We start from the raw sequence: 20,337 nt of genomic DNA, 5'->3' as shown, positions 1-20,337 counted from the left end.
GTAATGGAACCTCAACTACATTGTACAAACCTTATCCCTAAAGATCATTCTGCTGTCTGATATTTCTTTACCTGGCATCTTGCTCATTTTTACTTTCAAGACTTACACATCTTTCCAAAACAAATTTGCTATGCCTCGTTATACATTTTTAAATTACCCATCCATAAGTGCTTCAAAACGTGACTTTGTTTCCAAAGTCACTGCAAGTCCATTTTTTCATCTTATTTATTTTAAGATATGATTATTTGTACTTTCATCAGCTGTAATTCACTGAGTTTAGCATAATCATGCTTCAAAAAGGTTCTGCACTAAAGTAGAGAACACAAAAGAAAGACTAGGCTGGTTAGGTTTACTGAAAGGGAATAGCAAATTTAGAAAATTAGAGCAAATTCTAATTACTTAATTCTCCTATTTCTTACAAACATATTTCTACATTTACCTTTGTAATGATATTGATAACAATGACTTTTACTTTGTACACATCTTACAGAAACACACTTACAATCTTGTTCCTGTATTTAATGATCATAAATGTTGTAATAATAAGTACATTGAGCATTCCTCACTATTGTGTGGTAAACCAGACCTGCCAACCTTCTACAACCAAAAAAGTATTCTTATGAGGAAAAAAAAGTCTTTTTTGACACAAAAAAAAAAGAGTATTTTTCAAAAATTATCTCAACGTAACAATCACCAACCTGTTGTAGTGTGATCGGTGAAAAAAACATGTGAAATGACTCGACTTGAAAACTTGATAATTCGCCCTTTTAAACATGTGATTGTAGGCAAGAATTTACTTGTTCTTTTCGATCAAACAAGTTACTGGTCCGACAGTGATTTTTACCGGTATAGGACTGTTGGACCAGCGATAGTGTCATGCGCTGTGTATAACATACTCCATGATCAGAAATTTAAAAAAGTAACAAATCATACCAAAAAAAGCATTGGTGTATTTATAGCAAACAAGAGGAACAAATTCTCTAAAAGGGAACGGTTGGCATGTCTTTTAAACCATTTAAGTGATACAATATAAAAAGACTGTTTAAAAAATCAGATATATTTTAGAAAAGTGCACCAGTGAGTTGCCTCACCTTGTTTCCCTATCCAGATGTTGGCAGCCCTCAATGATTTTAACATGACATCCAAGATCACTAACATCTCTGTTTTAAAAAAAAGATGACGGCTCATTAAAGGAAACCAAAACACAAGAAGAGAAGCAATCTTATTGGAAAGAGTAAAATGAGAAGAACAATTTAAAAAAAAAAGTTTCATCAAAATCGGTTATGAAATAAGCAAGTTATGGACGTTTAAAAAGTCTTGTTGTACTTTCTATGGGGATCCTCAAATTGGCAAACGTGCTTCAAAATGGCTGATTTTGTGGACAACTCACCATTTGTTTTGTACACAAATTTTCAGAGAGACATTTGGTTTACATAGTGGATAACGTAAAATAACAACAATGTTGATCTATAATCAAATCTATCATATTTTAAGATGGCTTTTACCTTCTAGTTGTAAAATGGAGAAAAATTTCTGAAAGCAATTTGGTGTGTCGGTGCAAAAACGCCCTCAACACCACACTTTCGCACATCGCATGTGTGCAAAAATGACCTAAGCAGCACACATACATTGAAGGGCATTTGCTCAAGGGCGTTTCTGCACTGATGAGTAGACATAAATGTTTTGCTAAGGGCTTTCCTGCACCAAGGCAAATTGTGAAAGGCTGTTTGTAATGAAATTAGGATCTGATTTCGTAAAATAGCCTTAAAAATGTACATACTGAAGCTTTTTGACGTGTACTCATTGGAGTAAAACTGGTATTTGCTGATTAAAAAAATGTAAATATGAAAGAGATTATAAGAGCATATTCATACCTTTGCGCATCTACTCTCAAATCAGCTGATATACTGAACCATATGTGCTTTCTCCTTCCTCTGACATAGTTATCAAGAATAATACCAGATATCTGTGAACAATACAGAGAAACTTACTGTATCAATGATCATGTTGATAAAAATCACATAGAGACGAGGATAATTTTACAATTCTGGAATATTTCCATCCCTCTCATGATTATGAAAGATGGTTTAACAGAAAGTGAACATAAATGAACCAATATTCATCCATACTTTTCAACTTTCCATGGTTATCGCTATTTTCTCCTTGTACATTTATGTAGGTTCCCTCGTCAAACGTCTTTGGCACAGGGATACCCGCAAGCAGCCTTCATTACCAATATTCACACTTCATCATGGTCAAAACAATAAAGAAAGTAGCTATCAACAGACGCAACAGTGTCTTCATAGCGGGATTTGTACTTAACCCTTTGAACCCTAAATTATTTCAGGCCGCCACCCATACCCTGAAATATTTGTACATATCGACCACATTAACCAGCTCCCATGATTCGAGCCCCACCGACGTCTTCCCCCGCTGGTACCCGGCCCTCATCTACCAATAAAATTGAGTGTCTGTTTTAGGCTCAAAATCACTGCATTGACTAAAGTAAGATTTATCAATAGCTCCCCCATCGTCAGGAGGTGACTCGCCACATTTTATACTGTGTATTACCGCACATGCCACACAAGCCTCTACAGTAGAGTAGCATACTATGGCCATTTTTTATGCTAAAACCTTCGAAAATCAATACCAATCTAGAGTGAAATAATCAACTAAATATTTCTACACGTACTAGAAAGATGACGTCATTTTTAAAAGATCACCCGACACTTCAAACCTGTTATTAAGTCTCATATCGGTCTGTAGGGTATTTGCAAGTTCACTGCTGGGCCGGTAATCCAGCCTATCGGGTTCAAAGGTGTTTGGTATTGGGCTCAAAAGTGTTTATTAATGAAGTATCTATGAAACGGGTTGCTGGAATGTGCTGATCAAATTAAACACTGCAGTTTGAGAATTTTCATATTATTTTATTGCAAGGCATTTAAAGTTTGAATTATAAGTTCCCATATTTTACCTGTCGCCCTTTCCCGACCCCAGCAGCATCACCCATGAAGAAACCTGCCCGGCAACCATTGGCCAGTATCTTCTGGTGACGTTGACACTGAAAAGAAAATAGAATTGACATAAAGAGTGAGCAAGAACAAAACTATTTTGCTCTTCCTTCTATAAACATACGAAATTGATTCTTGTATTAAACACTCATATCATCAGTGATTTTACGAACTGGCACAAACCACGGCTGGTCTCCAAAACAGTTTCGAGATAATCGCGTTGAAAGTTTTGGTGTTTTTCTGACACTAATAACTTTGTGCTTTGAAAGAAACCAGAGCAATTATTTATACTGATTTAAGCCATACAATCTGCCCTTCTATGATATGCAAAATTTTGTTTCGTGATTCAAATTTATTTGTTCATTATTTGGAATGGAGCACAGGTATGCATTTTAGAAACTGCTAATTTTTAACAAAAATTAGGGTTTAGGTTTAGGTCACACAACCTGTCCAGACACACAACAACTGGGTATACTGTGGCTGGCTCTAACCCCCACAGACGGTGTCTAGTCCTCACTCATTTAACTGAGAATGAACACCAGGGGGGCGTTTCATGAAAGGACTTGTCGGACGTTTTATCCGACAAGTCCCATTTTATCCGACAGTTACCATAGTAACAGTACCTCTCAGCCAATCAACATCAGAGAAAGATGTCAGATCTGACAACTTGTCGGATGAAAATATTGATGAAACACTCCCCCGGTCCTTTCATTGGGACTTAATTTTGCTATGGATCCTAAGCAAGTTAACCAGAGACATGTACCCTGCAAGGGACCGTGCATACGGCACTTTGACATAGTATATACGGTAAGGCCTGCTTTTACAATCTTTGCTCATTCTCCTGAAGACGACAAGAACGCACTTGTCGAAACGTCGAGATTGGGTGGTCCTTTTCAGGACCAATACTTGCCCAAGAAAGATACATGGTGTACTGTGAAACCTATTACACCACTCTAGACATGTATGACATAATATCTAAAGTTTTAAAATGTGAGTCTGTGCTTGCAGACTAGGTGGTCATAATTGGAGACAATTTTGTTGGCCACTAAAGACCAGTTTTCACTTTGACAAGTGGTCTCTATTAGACAGGTTTGACTAGTACAAAGCATTTGAAAAGAGCTAGGTAGGCTACTGTAGACTGAATAAAATGCTGAATAGATATACGTACCGCATATTGAATTCCCTCAAGTTGAAGATTGCTGAGCTTGCCATCCTCTATGATTCTATGTGGTATAGAGGAGGCAAGTTTATATGTAGGTTCTGGAAGAGGTACCGCCTGAATTAATCAAATCATAACAAGAATAATGATGATAACGATGAAAAAATCCATATTTCATTGTTAAAAATAGAAATCCAAGAATAGAAATATTCTGAAAATTCATTTTGCCCATTCGATCCTGGGCCCAGCACTGCCAGCAGACACCGTGCAGCGCCAGGTCAACGAGGCTCTGTCCGTGAAGTGCTGAACACCAAACAGGGTAGCAGCAACTCTTTTGGTCTGATGCAACCGGAGTTTGAACTCCCGACCTCCCCGTTGTGAGACGGACGCTTTACCAACTGAGCAAACACATGATGATGAATGATGATGATAATAATAAATAATAATAATACCATTAATGATAATAATAATAATAAAACAATAATAATAATCATATATTTACCCAGCGTAGCAATTTCAGTTCCTAAAACTGGTCTCCCAGTAGGCCCTGCTATTATTATTATTACACTTGCTCCAGCTTGGCTACCTACACTGTAGGTGCTATAAAAGCATTTGTGAAAATTCTTCCTACAGAGTACCCATTCTCCTCATTTGTGTTGAGTTCAGCACAATCTGGTTTTTTTACATATTTCTTGCTGAAGGAAAACACACCATGGCTAGGGATCGAACCCATGTTTGTCTGATTGAAAGACTATCTATTTACTGATGGAATACCCTCTAAAGACCACCGCATTCCTCACGATTGGTCTACAACCCGAATTTGGAATAAAACGAAGCAAAATTTGATGCGAATATTGAGAGAGACATGGAACATCTTACTGTCTAAAGTTTTAAATCATCATACAAATACTTTCAATATGTTCAAATCTGTGACTATGCTACCATCATTACTGGAATAAAAGCCAATGGAATATTATATTGTGATGGTGTTACAGCAGTTGTGAGATTGGCTACAATTTGAAACCAATTTGGCCTTCACTTGAATATCAAGGCCTGTAATCATCCAAAATTATTAATAATTTGAACCTCAAATAAAAATTATATTGTACATTTCATTACACTTCCTCCTTTCCACTTCGCCCTTTACACTTTGCCTGGCACTAAAATTGTTTAGCTATATACATTGATCGTCATCATCTGATCATCACCAAGATATTTACTTACCGAGAGTGATGCTGCCTCTACAATGTTCCCAGGATGCTTGATGGCACCTGGTATCACGGTGGTCGCTTGGTAACCAGAGAACACTTCTTCACTGTTATACAAGAACACAAGTAACGATTCATGACAGTCCATTCATTTTTATTCTGGGGAGAATTTCACGAACAAATCCTCATGTCGGTGCAAGACTTCCTTTAGCAAAAACATTTTCGCACACCACATCGGCGCAGACACGCCCTTACGCAATGCAATAGGCATTCTCCTAAGGGCGTTTGTGTGAGATGTGCCAAAGTGTGGTGTTAAGGGCATACTTTATGCATTCTCCTAATGGCTTTGTGTGTGCGATGTGCCAAAGTGTGGTGTTAAGGGCATAACTTACTTGCATCGACAGACAAGATGGTCAATGATTTCCACTGACTTTTGTTATAAGCTACTGAAAATCCATGCATCTCATTGGCCGAGAGCATTAGTCAGTGACAATCACTCGCAATACTTTTTTTTTGAAAGTTAAAATGCTCTCCTAGATTCATTGTATAAAGGAGGATGACGGAATGCTTTGAGCAGACAAAAGTTATGACTTTTCAAAACCTAAACCATGGTTAATATTTCAATGTTGCAATGCCGCTGTCCTCGCCGCCGCCCCTACCGGCGTCAGAAAAGCGACGCCTACATGTAGACCACTCCACTATGCAGTCGAGAAAAAAAAATTGATAAGATACTTAATTGAAAACCCACATCACATTGACTACCTTGAAATAAAACTCAAAGAAGAATCCATGCCTTCTACACTATTTTGCATATTATAAGCTACTGAAATCCTTGCATTCAATTGGATAAGAGCAAATTTTTTGGTTGAAAAATCACTGACAAGCTGCTTTGATAATCAATATCATAGATTGATCCATGACTGACATTGCATTATTCTTTTTATACTCAGTGTAAGGTCCACAGACTCCACTCTCTGGGATTGTACAAGCATAAAATCCTTTGACAATAAATTTTTCATCTCTGCTTCATAAATTAATCAAAAATTTCATTAATCCAGGCTAATTCCTTCTTTCCAAAAATGGCAGCGATAGTAATTCTCTACCGGAACAATTTACTTCTAGTCTGGTTTTAAATGAATTCTCAACTGTTTTGCAGAAACATTAACGGTTTGTAAGATCTTACTTTATTTACATTGTAAATGATTTTCCAGTGGAGCTTTTAAATTCACTTTTCTTTTCCATTTAGAGCTGGCTTATCAGAAAGCTTTCTTTGAAAAAAATCATGGGCTATCAAGTTCAAATTTGGATCCTTTTCAAGTTGAAGAATAAGAAAAATATACTAATTTTCAATATCTCTGTGTACTTTAATTCTGAACTCCTTTACAAGTACAAATTCACAAAGAATATAAGGAAATAAGAAAATATTCAGGAAGATTTGACTTGGTGCCAAGAACCACTCACTTTCCATCTACATGTAAGTACATGAGCACGGACAATCATCAACTGTCATTACCACTTATTCAATGTGGAAAGCTAATAGAAATTAAAGAATTCAATAATTAACATCAAGATAATAAAAAAGCAGCGGTGATCGTGAATAAATTATATGCTGAAAGTGTGGTATCATATTACTTTGCATGTAGTGAAAAACGCACACTGGAGCTTGGGGGGATTTTGCCCCTAAAATGCTAAAAATAATGTAGCCCTGGAAAATCCCCTTTTATTGCAATGTAATTGTAAAGCTTATAAATCCAATGTTGCAGGTATAGGAAGAAAGTTATGAAAAGTAGCTGGACAAAAAATTTGCCTGATTTTTTATGAGATATTGTGTAAACTCCAAGTATGAATTCTGGCAAATGTAGTGTCTTTGTCTGAGAGGAATGCAATATAATGGTCAAACTCAGCGATGTAGGCTCGGACGCCTCAACAAATTTGGTCTCAAAAGTTGCGCGAGACTTAAAAGTAAAATTTCAGCGAGTGGCGTGGTAAAAAAAATTTTGGGGAGGATTTATCATGAAAAATGTTGAGGGGGGGCACTAGTATGCCCCCTCCCCAGAATTGTTAGGATTAAACCCAATCCTACCTTACGGCCTCCTGTACAGTCTCCTCAGACATTCTCTTTAGTTCTTCATCTGTGGTATCAACTCCTGCCATGCCCTCTCTTCCAGCTGTTGGGGGTGGGGTCACAAAGGCTGGGGTGACATTGGGCGGGGCATATCCTAAACGTGCCATCAGTTCTCCTGAGAAAGCCATCTTTTGCTGGGAAATGAAATACAAAGAAAAGGAGTAGGCCTATATCCAAAATAGTTAATAATCCAAATACAGCGCTTGCCCTATTATTTGGGGAAAGTAAAATTTAGAGTCGGGCAAGTGTCTTGAAGTGAAAACAAATACTGCTTGCCCGAATTGCGCAAGCAAAATTCTCACAGTGAAATAAAATTTTGCAAAGTTTTCCCATATTCACAACAAAACTTCAACTCGCCTCAACTGCTTCAACTCACAAGTTGAAGCGGGACATTAGCACTTTTTAATCTAGCACCGCTCATGATTTTGCCGCCCTCTATTCGTGTCACGTAACTAGGTTGCAATAACAATGGATCCAAGATGGCGATGTCAACAGATGTAAGTAAACTCTCTTCTACTTTTATCCCATTTTGGCGTCATTTTGCAACCATAACTATCCATTTTTGGCCAAACGTTGCCAACTGATATTTCTACCCATGTACAGAAGTGTTAACCTCAGATTCTAAACATAACTAGCAGTTTGGCGCATTTTTATTATAGTTGCCTTTTTCTTTGGTGTGTGGAAGCCTATATCAGTATATGTGGCCGCGCCAGGCTTCATGCGGGAGTAATCCTACGTATAGTAGATGACTTTTACTCCCCAGAAGCCTCCAGGCTAATCATGCGCAGAGTGGAACTACGAACTCCATGCTTATTCTCATTTTTCTAGTAAGAAGATAGGAACGACAACAAACTTTACACAGACAATTACAAAGAAATATATTCATTAAAAAATCTGACTCAAATAAGTAGAAAAATAATGAATTTCGGGCACTTCATGAGACGGCCTCGAATGAATGAAGCCTTTCTCATAAAAATTCCTGAATCGTGTATAAAATGATTAAATGAATGGGTTTGGCGCAGACATGGGACACCATTTTTTAATTTTATCAATTATTTCAGTTTCACACGAACTCACATTTCTGTCTCGATGAAACTCCAGTAATTTTAACTGTTAATGGGAAGAGTCCCGATCCCCCGATGTAAAGGTAGATCTATTCTTGATTAATTTAGCTGTCCATATTGCAAAAATCAACAGGAAGTCAACCATAGTCTGAACTGAGAAAAACAGCGGAGCTATAGTAGATCTCGTACCCTCCTCGCGATCGCTCGGCCAGCTAGCTAGCCTAGCCGCCGCGACGGGCCCGGGGCAGCTTCGGGCAAGAAGGTTGGACGTCGTGAATCAGAGCTGATGACCAGCTGACATGCGTCATCATTCATAAAGCATTTGGATGGATTTTTTTTTTCGTAGAACATTATTGTAAATATATGAATTATGCAACAGGTACTTTGAGTGTTAGTCTTTTGCCACAGACCCTATTGATGGATAATCAGCAAATAAATTTTGAAAGAACTTGGCTGAGATATCGGAGATATTATATACCATCCCAGGAACTTGGCGTTTAACTTGTGGTTCGGCAAATTATTGCCAATATGCCTAAAAATTCAACTTGATTTGGGCGTTAATACAAAGTGATTCAGAGGTTCTAGCTTTGAGCCCATGCATGCATGCCAGGGGCGGATCCAGCTTTTTATAAAGGGGGGGGGGTTGGGGTGGTATGCGAGGGAGCGTAGCGACCGAGTCCAAGCGAGCGGAGCGAGCGAGGGGGGAGGGTGTGGGAGGGGGGTGTCCCCCCTCCCACAGTAGGGAAAATTTTTGAAAATCTGTGTGTGAAAATGGCGTTACAAGTTTAAAAAAAAGATAAGATTTAAAAAAATGGTCCCCGGATTTTTTTTTTGGGGGGGTTGCAACCCCCCCAACCCCCCTCTAGATCCGCTTCTGCATGCAGAGGGGGCCCGGAGAGGGGGTTAATTTTTTAAAACATTTTCTTTTATTTATTTTTTGGTTAAAAAAACTCCTCTAAAACAGCGGATATATTGATACACCTGTTGGGAGTTTACATCAATTGGAGCCATGCAGCATGCAGGCATAACTTTAGGCCTATATAGCCTGTAATCTGTATAGGCGGAGGCTGCATACATGCAGTTGTGTTATTTGCTGTTACTATGCTGATAAAGACTACGAATTGCATGTGGATATATGCAAAGGATGCAGAAGATATAACTAATATACGAGCCTTGTTCGAATATTTGCTTGTGCCCGCTGAATATCTGCAACTATAGATTATTGACCCCTCATAAATCATGAAGGCGTCCAGACGTACTCGTAATTGTTACATAACCCGGCCTATAGCTGGCCTATCTCTTTTCGATATTTTTTAGAAACTTACTTAGTGCCCCAAATAACGTGTCTATATTATTATCTTTTAGGTGCATATGTTCCCGAAGTTGATATTTTATGAGATCAGCTCCAGCAACCAGCGCTCTGCTATGATGACCAAAAAAAATTTGAGATGCATTTTCAAAAGGACTCTTCTCACAGACTAAAAAAAAAGAGGAATCAAAACGCTGTGATTAATGTCCTACAATAAAAAAAAACACGTGCTACACAATTCAGCGCGGGTAAATTAAACCATATCACCCGCGATTGAAAGGTTATTCAATTTATTTGAAAAATAGAAATTTCCAGTTAAAAGAAAAAATTGTTCCCATTACTAGAAATAACTATCTATAAAGATTTTTCCAGTTGATTCTATCCATTAAAGCGGATTGGTACGGCCCGGGGTGTCAAAATCATTTGTTATCAAAAATGAATAATATTCTAGACAACATTGCACGCAGAATTTATTTCGGCGCGCTAGGGTAACTGATTACGTAATCAACACGGCTTTTCTCAAGTCGCTTTGGACGGTTGCTGTTTCATTCTACCGGGTTCATGATACCTCAGTCACATTTCCTCTACGGCGGCGTACGGTGAGTCGAACACAGCCGTTCATAACCGGGGCACGGAACGGTTTTCAAAGTGGGGGCCGGGGGGCTGACCATGCAAAAAATCACAATCATTTGGTCATTACGTTTTTTGCACACGGTTTTGGAATAAAGTGGGGGGGGGGCTGAAGCCCCTCTCCCCCCCACCCCCCCCCCCCCATTTTTTTCCAAAACCGTGTACAATGACATGGATATCAGCAAAATATGTGTTCTAGGAATAAGTTATACGTGGAGAGACTGATGCTTGAAAGAAATATGCTTATGTATTTGTATATGGGTGTATTAAAGGAGAATGAAACCCTTGAAACCAGCTGAATCCATATCAAAGAGAAAAATCAAAGAAACATATTGTTGAAAGTTTGAGGAAGATTGAATGAATAATAAGAAAGTTATGAGCATTTGAATATTGAGATCACTAGTGCCATGTAGATCCTCCCATCGGCAATGCGACCAAGATCTGTGATATCACACACGTACAACTCCCTCATTACTTTAGTACTTATTTCACGTATATTCTCACTTTTATAGAGTCTATCACAAGGTGAGGTGTTCTCTTTATGAGATGACAAGTACAGAGGTTTCACAACATTATATCATTGATGAATCGTTTGTCATATGATTAGAATGAGCAAAAAGATATGTTTTGGGGTATATTTTCAGTGTCCAAATGGGAGAGTTGTACGTGTGTGACATCACAGATCTTGGTCGCATTGCCGATGGGAGGATCTCCATAGCATTAGTGATCTCGACATTCAAATGCTCATAACTCTTTTATTGCTAGTCCTATTTTACTCAAAGTTTTGTTGATCTTATTCTTTGATTTTTCTGCTTTCACAAAAGCTAACTTGCTCCAAGAGTTTCATTCTCCTTTAATGTTTAGGTATATTATGTATGTGTTTATATGCATGTATCTCGCATCTAGCATTTCTTCCAAGATTTGTATTTTTTTCTTTGTTTGTTTGGTTTTTTTTAAATACCTCGCTGTTACTATATGTTATGCTTATGTTGTATTATTTTTTTTCTTATGTTTCTTTGTTTTTGATGATGATATGTCAGGATTATATATCAATAAACTTTTGAATTTGTACAAAAAACGTAAAAATGATCATATGATTGTGATTTTTTGCATGGTCAGCCCCCCCCCCCCAACAAAAAATTATAGTAATGATAATTATAATAAAATAAAATAAAATAAAATAAAATGCGCGTATAGTCCTATATAGGTACTGACTTAAAAAAATGATGTTTTAAGTGCTCTAAAATCAAAGCTTTTACTATTCAAATTTGGAAATAGTCTATCTAGGTCGCCACACGGCACACGCTCCATCGCAAATGCAAAATAATATATCTCACATTGTCTAAATGCAAAAAAAAATTCTTAACGTGCAAGTGTAGCAAGTCATTGATCTCCTGCAATACAATGGAATGTCTTATATTTACATATTTAAAAAAATACCCCCTACTTCACCAAACACGAATGCTATATAGGCATAATGCCGTAAAATCAAAGTTCTGACAGACTTTACAATTGGGTTTTTCAATTTCTCAAAAGCGCTCTGAAATTTTATAGGCCTATATTTTTGCTAAGGAAATGGTTGTGTTGCTAGCTTCACGTTCAAAACAATAATTGGATACATATTTGTTTTTCTTTGTTTAAAAAGTGCTGAAACTGTCCATTATTTCAGATCCCCCTATTGGCTGAGCAAAAAAAAAGAATAAAGGGGGAAAGAAGGGGGAAGGGAAAAGAGAGGAGAAAAGGGGAGAGGGAGAAAAGAGGAGGAAGACGAATGAATAAAATAAGATGAGGGGAATACTTGGAAAGAAAACATTTCATGTCCCTATTTAAAATTTCCTCTCGCGCTTCGCGCTCGCATTGTATGTTCGATGAGATACATATTTTGCTCCATTGGCTGATATGGAGCTTAAAATATCAAAGTTCGAAGTCAATATACAAAACCTAATCAGCTCTGAAATCGGACTGTCACTATTTTGTTTGACGTACAAATTTATTGATTGTTGAAATAAAATCTTTCCGCTTGAGTGAGCACCACTTACTTTTGAAAAGTTCGTGAAAAAATGATTTGCGCAGAACTTGAAAATATCGATATGAATAAAAGTAGACGTTGAACATGAAGAACACATGTACTTTAGTTAGGAAGATTGATTTGAAGATATCTTGTAACTTCTTAACTTGTTTCCTTGCCCAGAACACTTCATAGAGCGCCATTGCGCTCCCCTCCCCACACACCGAAGCCATTTTGATGATATCTGCTTTACACGGAGCTGTGATTCACAATGGTTTAGGCTTGATTTTTGTTCTGTTAATCATTTCCAAGCTTGGGAAAAGTGGAGAAACAAGAATTAAATTAAATATGACATGTTGTCCCACTTTAAATGATAAAACCTTAGTGAAAAATGCTGGAGATGGGAGAAATAAACTTTTGTTTGTATATATATTGTTTCCATTCATTTATATCCTCAGATCCAGCTGGCACAAAAAAGGTAAAGGTTGTGATTACCTAGGGTTAAAATATTAATTTGGGTGGCAAAGTTGTAAGATTTTTATTAAATGTAGCTGCGTTATCTAAATTTGCAAAAAATGCAAAAGAAATGTATAAGAAGTGAACCGCACGGTCATTTTGTTAGTGCTAATGCCGAGCATTTCTGAGCAAACCGATTTCTGCAAGCTTTACAGACATGGACATCCAGTGCTCACCCAAGTGTAACATTCTTTCATTTTTTTAACTTTCATTTTATATAGATGAGACCCAAACCCATATGTGAAAAAATATCCAAATGTTGTATATATTTTTTTAATTCCAAGGACTTTTTCAAAGTATAAACTTAGTATTGATACGCACCGTGTAATTCTATAACTACTTAAAATTCCATTTTCAAGACAGTTTATCAAAAATGTCGGCTCGCGATTTGCGCTCGCATTAATTGCTGAAACATATATGCATGCATCCTATTCATGATTACAAACGTGCTCATAAAATGTCCAGTTTTCAGGCCTTAATAATTCGCGCTCTTATTAGGCTTATTAGATTAATAAATAAGATAATAACATTTTCATGAATTCTTAACTAAATTGTCCCTTTTTAAAGAAAGTAATAATCGACAAGTTTTATTTCGCGCTTAGGAAGAGGAATAGGAATGTAGTCATCATTTCCATAATGATGACATTTTTTTAATTGTTCTCGTCCTAGATCAAAATTATAATAATAAAAATATCAGCTCGCGCTTCGCCCTCGCATCGTGACGTTAAGTGCGATCCATCCACTATTTTCCTACACATGCAGTGCTTGAATTCGTTTTTTTTTTTTTTTTTACAACGGAATATCAAATATTTTTAGCTCGCGTTTGATTGATTGATTGCATTTATTCTTTTTCATTCCAAAATTTAACAAAAGTTACAATGCATAGCAAAACACAAATATATAATATACAGAAATGAAAAAAGGGAACCCGCTGGAAAGCAAAGCTTGTTAGTATGGGTTCCCTACAATAAATAGTTAATTAAAGTATATATTTGATCAATGAAATTCAAATCGTGAATTAAAAAGGTTTGTACCATGAAAAAGAATACTAGTGGGGTCAAGCTTTTTATGCCTACTATGTTACAATTAACAAATAAATATTATATCATACCCCTGCTGGGCAGTTTATAATCACTCGCGTCGCGTTCTGGTTCGTAATCACTCGCGTTTTGAATTTTTGGCGATTTTTTTTATTTCGGTGCGATTTTTTTTTAACGGTGTCTTCAATGGGACAGACATGCAGGGAAATTTGAGTTTCGTTTTTAAGTCGGCAATAAAGAATAGAAAACAAGCTTGATCCGCCCCAGACAGCTGGCAGCAGTCTGTTTCGAGGAGTTTTTTTTCAAACATTTTTAATTTTTTTTTAAATTTCTCTGTATTTGGAGAGCGGAGCCAACGGAGTTCAGCGGAACAACCAACATAATAATTAATAGACACAAAGACCGAAGCTTTTGGTCAGGATCCGCCCCTGTGGCTGTGCGCGCTCTCACGGTAAAAATTCGCGCGACGATCAAAGCCAAGGTACCGTATCGTCCCGGTGCCTTCCTGAAAACAGAAGTTGTCGGCTACGTCATTTATCCAGGCCCCTTAAACAACTCCAAGCACGAGGTAACTCAGATTGAGTCAGAAATAATGGATTGGAAAACAGAAGACATGGCTTCAGGGAGTCACAGTTAATAAAGAATTCCTAATATTACCGGTATTTGTTATTTACTTCTTTATAACCAGAGTGCACTTTACTCCCCCTCCTACTTCTCTTTCTTCTCAGTCTTCTTTTTATTCCCATTATTATGTCATCTTATTCTTCTCCCTTTTCTTCTACTTCTCAATTTCTTCCCTTTCTCCTTATTGTTCATCTCCCTTCTCACTTCTTCCTTTTCTCTTCTCAGTCTTCCCCTTATTTTATCTTCTCTTTCTCTTCTTCTACATCCTCCCCTCAATTTTCTCTTTTTAGTTTCATTTTTACCCCCTTATGTCCTCCATCTTCTTTTTTCTTCTTCTACTTCTCCTCCTCCTTCCTTCTTGCTTTTCTTCTTCAGCACTTTTTTCCTTCCTGATTTTTACGTTAGTGTAGAATAATTCACAAAGAAAGGGAGAAGCAAATGAATAGTGATATTATGAAATTGTAGCACCTCACTATGCTCGGATTCCGGTGACCCGGGTTCGATTCCCAAGTGGTGCGCTAGTGCCCTTTGGTAAGGCATTTATCCTCATTAGTCCCTCGGAGAGGACCTTAATCTGTCGGTCCCCTGGTTGCTTGCTCACAGGCATTCGTGCTTTCTTAGCAGTCAGGTAAAAAAACCTCGATATAACAATATAACAATAACAATAAAGAATACCACAGACTTTAGGAAAATCCTCCAAAGGCAAAGCTAAATCGAGAGTAGCCTTTCCTCCTTTTTCTTCTTTATTCCTTTTCTCCTTTTTTCCTTGCTTCTTTCTTTCTGTCTGTCTTTTTTTTTTCTTTATCTTTTCTCCCTCTTTCCCTTCCTTTCTCCCCCCCTCTCTCTTTTTTTAGGGGGAGCCCCCCCCCCCCCGCTTCCGCCGCCTATGGCTCTAAGATTTAAGATGTGGAATGTGATTATGTTAAAACAGTAGTCAAAATTTGCTTGTTATCTTAAAACAGTGGTCGAGAATGTTTTATTTAAGGCACTTACCAGCTTAAAATAAAACGAAACTCGAATTTCAATTTCATTTTATTTTTCCAGTACGTTTGTCCCATTGAAGACACCGTTAGAAAAAAAATCGCACCGAAAAAAAAAAATCGCCAAAAATCAAAAACGCGTGTGATTACCAACCCGACGCGAGTGATTACGAACGCGAGTGAATATAATAAGCCCCCTGCTGTATAAAAAAAAACATGAGTTCAGGAGTGTGTGAACAGACAATCACTTGGACAAGACAGGACGAATACTAAAATCAAAACAAAGACAAAAACAAAAAAGGCACACAAACAAAAACAAAACAGGACAGAACAGGACAAGACAGCAAAAAAAGAAAAGGAAAAGAAACAAAACAAAACACACTACAAAACATAGACAAACAGGAAAATAAGAAAAGCAATAGAACTAGACATTAAGGTGATAGGAAGAGAGAGAAAAAAAAAGAAATGTGAGAGGGAGGGGGAAAGAGAAGAATGAAGAAAATAAGAAGGGAAGAAGAACATGAGGTGGTAGCTGCTTATATACAGAAATGTTTGAGTTCTGGGGTTTATACCCGAGGATAAGAATTTTCTTTAACCCTCGACTGAAACTTAAATGTGTTGGTTTGTTACGTAATGATTCTATAGAGGAGTTCCAAAGTTTGATACCTGTAAATATAAATGTTTTATTTAAAAGGATGGTTCTAGCTCTGGGTGGATGAAAGACCCCGGCGGACCTAGTAGGATAATGATGAATATCGACATTTTTAGTAAACATGGAATAAAAAATATCAAAATATTTGGAAGTTCATTTTTATCTAAACTATACATGAGTTTTCCGAGATTGTATCGATACAATGCAAGTCACCAATCTTCAAAATATTATATTTATAGAAAAGTTCGTCAGTGTGTGAACGAAAATCTGCATGACAAATAATAAGAATAGCCTTTTTCTGCAAAAGTAAAATTCTGTTCAGGAGGCAGTCAGCACAATTCCCCCATGCTGTTATATCGTACCCGGGGGGGCCACTTACATTGACGAGTGGATACCATGCACGACCAAAAAAAACACGTAAAAAGGATGTCTTTTTCACGATAGGGCACGTTACGTACGTAACGTGATAAGGGTGCATGTCAAAAACACAAAAATAATGAAAAAAGGGTATCTATTTCGCTAAGAAAATTACGTGTTTAGGGTCAAATTTGCGGGGATGATAAAACAAAATTAAAATGTTTTATAAAGGATGTCCTTTTTGCCCCAACACTTCGTGTTTAGAGTCCGATCGATTTGCGCGAGGTGTAGAAGGTGGGGTCGTACTAATTAAACCAAATGAGGTAAAGCCGAAGACCGAAGGACCCGTAACAATAAAACATTCCTGTACTTGTTTAGGGGTTCATTTCAGGAAATATTTGCCAAGAGTATCGTTTTATTTCCAATACTTGTTAAGGGTAGGGTTTTAGACGATATGGAAATTACGTGTTTAGGGTGCTTTTCGAGACCCCATGGTCGCGCATGGTATCCACTCGTGAATGGAAGTGGCCCCCCCGGGATATCGTAGTTTAAATGAAGGCAGGATCAAAGTTGAATACAAATTAAATAGTATATTTTGCGATTGCATCATTGATTTTCATGTTAGAAAATGCATTTAGAGTGCTCAGATTCTAGATATAAATCTAAAACACGCGCACGCATGTTTATTGAGACACACGGATGGTTCTTTTTTTTTAAACATGATTAAATTGTCCAGTTTCAGATCAGAATATATATGAAAAAATTGTGCTCGAGCTTCGCACTCGCATTATTACCCATCCTTTTTTATGATTTACAGAACATAAATACATTGTCCCTTTTTAGTTCTAAATCTTATTTTTTTCAGCTCGCGTTTCGCGCATGCATTGTTTACTCACTGAGGCCTATACCTATCCTGTTCATGATTACAAGTGCTTAACATGTCAATTTTTTTGGTCGGCATATTAAAAGTTTTCAGCTCGCGCGTCACGCTCGAATTTTGATTATGTTTCGTCTTCATGGCTAACTTCAAACAATCTTTAACAGGTCCCTTTTCAATCAGGCCAGAGCGTATAAATTTCTGCTCGAGCTTTAAAAAAAAGGTTTGGCAGCGAAACTTATTATCATTTATTTTTTTATTTATTATTATTATTATTTTTTTTTTTGGGGGGGGGGCTTGTCAAATTTGTCCTCGACCAAAATTACCCCCTATTTTGTATATAGCAAAACTTTCGCTACAAAGTGTAGGAGGTAATTTTGGTCCAGGAAAAGTATTTGACGGAGGGGGGGGGGGGGCGGGCGGGGGGTTGAAGCAACAAAATGAAGATCATAACACATCTACCTGATTTCCAGGGGGTGCTTCCTATGATGAATAACACACGCAGCAACCCCTATATAGGCACCCCGCTTCCCAGAGCCATGCATGCGCTTGATTATTTATAATTCTCTTTCTCTCTCTCTCCCCCTCCCCCTCTCTCTCTCTCTCTCTCTCTCTCTCTCTCTCTCTCTCTCTCTCTCTCTCTCTATATATATATATATGTATATATACAGTATACATAAATAAATCAAAGAGTTCTGCGTCGGCGTCATAATGTAGAAACAAATGAAGACTTAATAGAAACGCCGTGAGGAGACATAATCTTCCAAATTTTCGGTCATAGACCTTCTTCAGGGATGAATTTATTAAATCCAAAGCAGGTTGCATCATATATATATGAAAACAGGCATCTACTCCTTAGCATGACTATGTGTCTTGTACCAAATACGTAGACGAAAAAATGACAAGACGATTTGACGTTTCTGATAGACCACAATTTATTCCAAGATTTCAGCTTCACGCCTTCTTCATGGATTATATATCGAAATCGGTGATGCCGAAAAAATGTCATTTTTTCGGCATCATCAATTTTTCTAAAGGACAGATAGCTCTGGAGAACCAATGTTCTCTCCATTCATTTCTTTCACAAGTCACAGCATATTTAAATACAAGTGTTGTCAAAGCTTTTGTACATGTATGATTTCTCACATTTTTATAATTTATCCCATTACACTGTTAGAAAAAACAAAAGATTTTACAGAAGAAAAAAAAAACAGATTTTACAGAAAGAAGTAACCAATTAATTCTGTAAATTGTTAAAACAGGAAAAATTTTATACAATATTTATAAAAGTTTACAGAACAGGTCTGTTTAAAAAAAAGGAGGAAAACAGTGTTATTACAATAAGTTTGTATGGTTACATACACCAAATATCTATTTTTTGTAATTTTACACAAATGCATGTAAGATTACAGGTGTTCTCCAGACTCTACTTTAGGAATTTCTGTTTTTTTAAGTAGACATTTTTTAACAGTGTACATTACATCAACATCGCTAAATCGTGAGTGAGATTAATTATATTTTGGTCTGTCATTTTCCTAAACGATATTTTATCATCAGGTTGCTTACTCTGATTATAACTTTTAATATAGTGGGTAGATGATCCGAAATGTACGCGTATAATATTCCACTTTGAATATCCTCAAACCTTTACCAATGAATGTTAGAAACTCTTCTTTATTATCTTCATTCAAACAACAGTTAAAAAGGCAACTCCTTGACGCTTATTAATATGTACATAACTATTCTTTACATACTTACATAAATACATGCATGGTGGGGGGGGGGGGGGGCGGGTGGGTTGGATTATTAGTTGTAAGTATCATATAAATTCAATATATCTTTATCATTGATAGAAGTTTTATCCGTTCAGTATTTCAAATAACTGTATTTTGTATTCTATCATTTACCGATTAATATATTTTTGGGGGTGACCCAACTTAACAAGCATACTGCTTTCATGGGCATCCAATTTTCCTGATATATATATACATATAATGAACTGTTGTGTATTTATTTAAAGTATGATACGTCATATGTATAATGTCTCATTTTTATACTTTGTAATGTTTGTTTGTATATTCTTGACTTTGTATATTTTTAATGGAAAATAAATGAAATCAATAATAATAACAAAATAATAACATAGACATAGATCCTGGAACTTATTTTTTCTCTACCCGTCTGTTTCATACATTTGCTGAAAGGAATGGGTCATTCATTAAAGGACAAGTCCACTCCGACAAAAAGTTGATTTGAATAAAAAGAGAAAATTCAACAACAAAACACTTAAAATTTCATCAAAATCGGTTGTAAAATAACAGAGTTATGACATTTTAAAGTTTCACTTATTTTTCTTAAAACAGTGAAATGCACAATTCAGTGACATGCAAATAGGAGACAGTCGATGATGTCCTTCACTCACCATTTCTTTTGTTTTTTATTGTTTCAATTATTGTTTACATATTTGACAAGGACCAACTTGACTGAACCACATAGTATTAAACAGTGCTAAATCCACGGGTTCAGGGAGGAATTCATCGTTGTTTCACTTGAAAATGAGAAAAAATTAGAATATTTCATGTTTGATATAATAAAAAAAAAAAATAGTGAGTGGATGACATCATGAGTCTCCTCATTTGCATACCGACCAGGGCATGTAACTGTTTTGTGAAATTTCATAATTTTCTTATTTTACATCGGATTTTGATGAAGTTTTCAGTGTTATACTTGTTGGATTTTCTGCTTTTATATAAATCAACTTTTTGTTGGGGTGGATT

General features: G+C 36.7%; 1 protein-coding gene across 1 annotated transcript in view; it reads right to left on the bottom strand.

The window, feature by feature from the left end:
- LOC129279371 (uncharacterized) overlaps positions 1-8,887 on the bottom strand; it is a 42,634-nt gene extending 33,747 nt beyond the window's left edge. The window contains exons 1-7 of the mRNA XM_064111216.1: positions 8,581-8,887; positions 7,462-7,637; positions 5,395-5,485; positions 4,180-4,287; positions 2,975-3,061; positions 1,875-1,966; positions 1,092-1,160 (exon numbers count right to left, since the gene is read on the bottom strand). Of these exons, the coding sequence (XP_063967286.1) occupies positions 1,092-1,160; positions 1,875-1,966; positions 2,975-3,061; positions 4,180-4,287; positions 5,395-5,485; positions 7,462-7,631 (617 nt within the window). The 5' untranslated portion in view covers positions 7,632-7,637; positions 8,581-8,887. The remainder of the gene's footprint in view (positions 1-1,091; positions 1,161-1,874; positions 1,967-2,974; positions 3,062-4,179; positions 4,288-5,394; positions 5,486-7,461; positions 7,638-8,580) is intronic.
- Positions 8,888-20,337: the final 11,450 nt, after the last annotated feature.

The sequence above is a fragment of the Lytechinus pictus genome, chromosome 16, assembly GCF_037042905.1.
Source record: "Lytechinus pictus isolate F3 Inbred chromosome 16, Lp3.0, whole genome shotgun sequence".
Classification (NCBI taxonomy): domain Eukaryota; kingdom Metazoa; phylum Echinodermata; class Echinoidea; order Temnopleuroida; family Toxopneustidae; genus Lytechinus; species Lytechinus pictus.
This window is presented reverse-complemented; position numbering and strand designations above follow the sequence as displayed.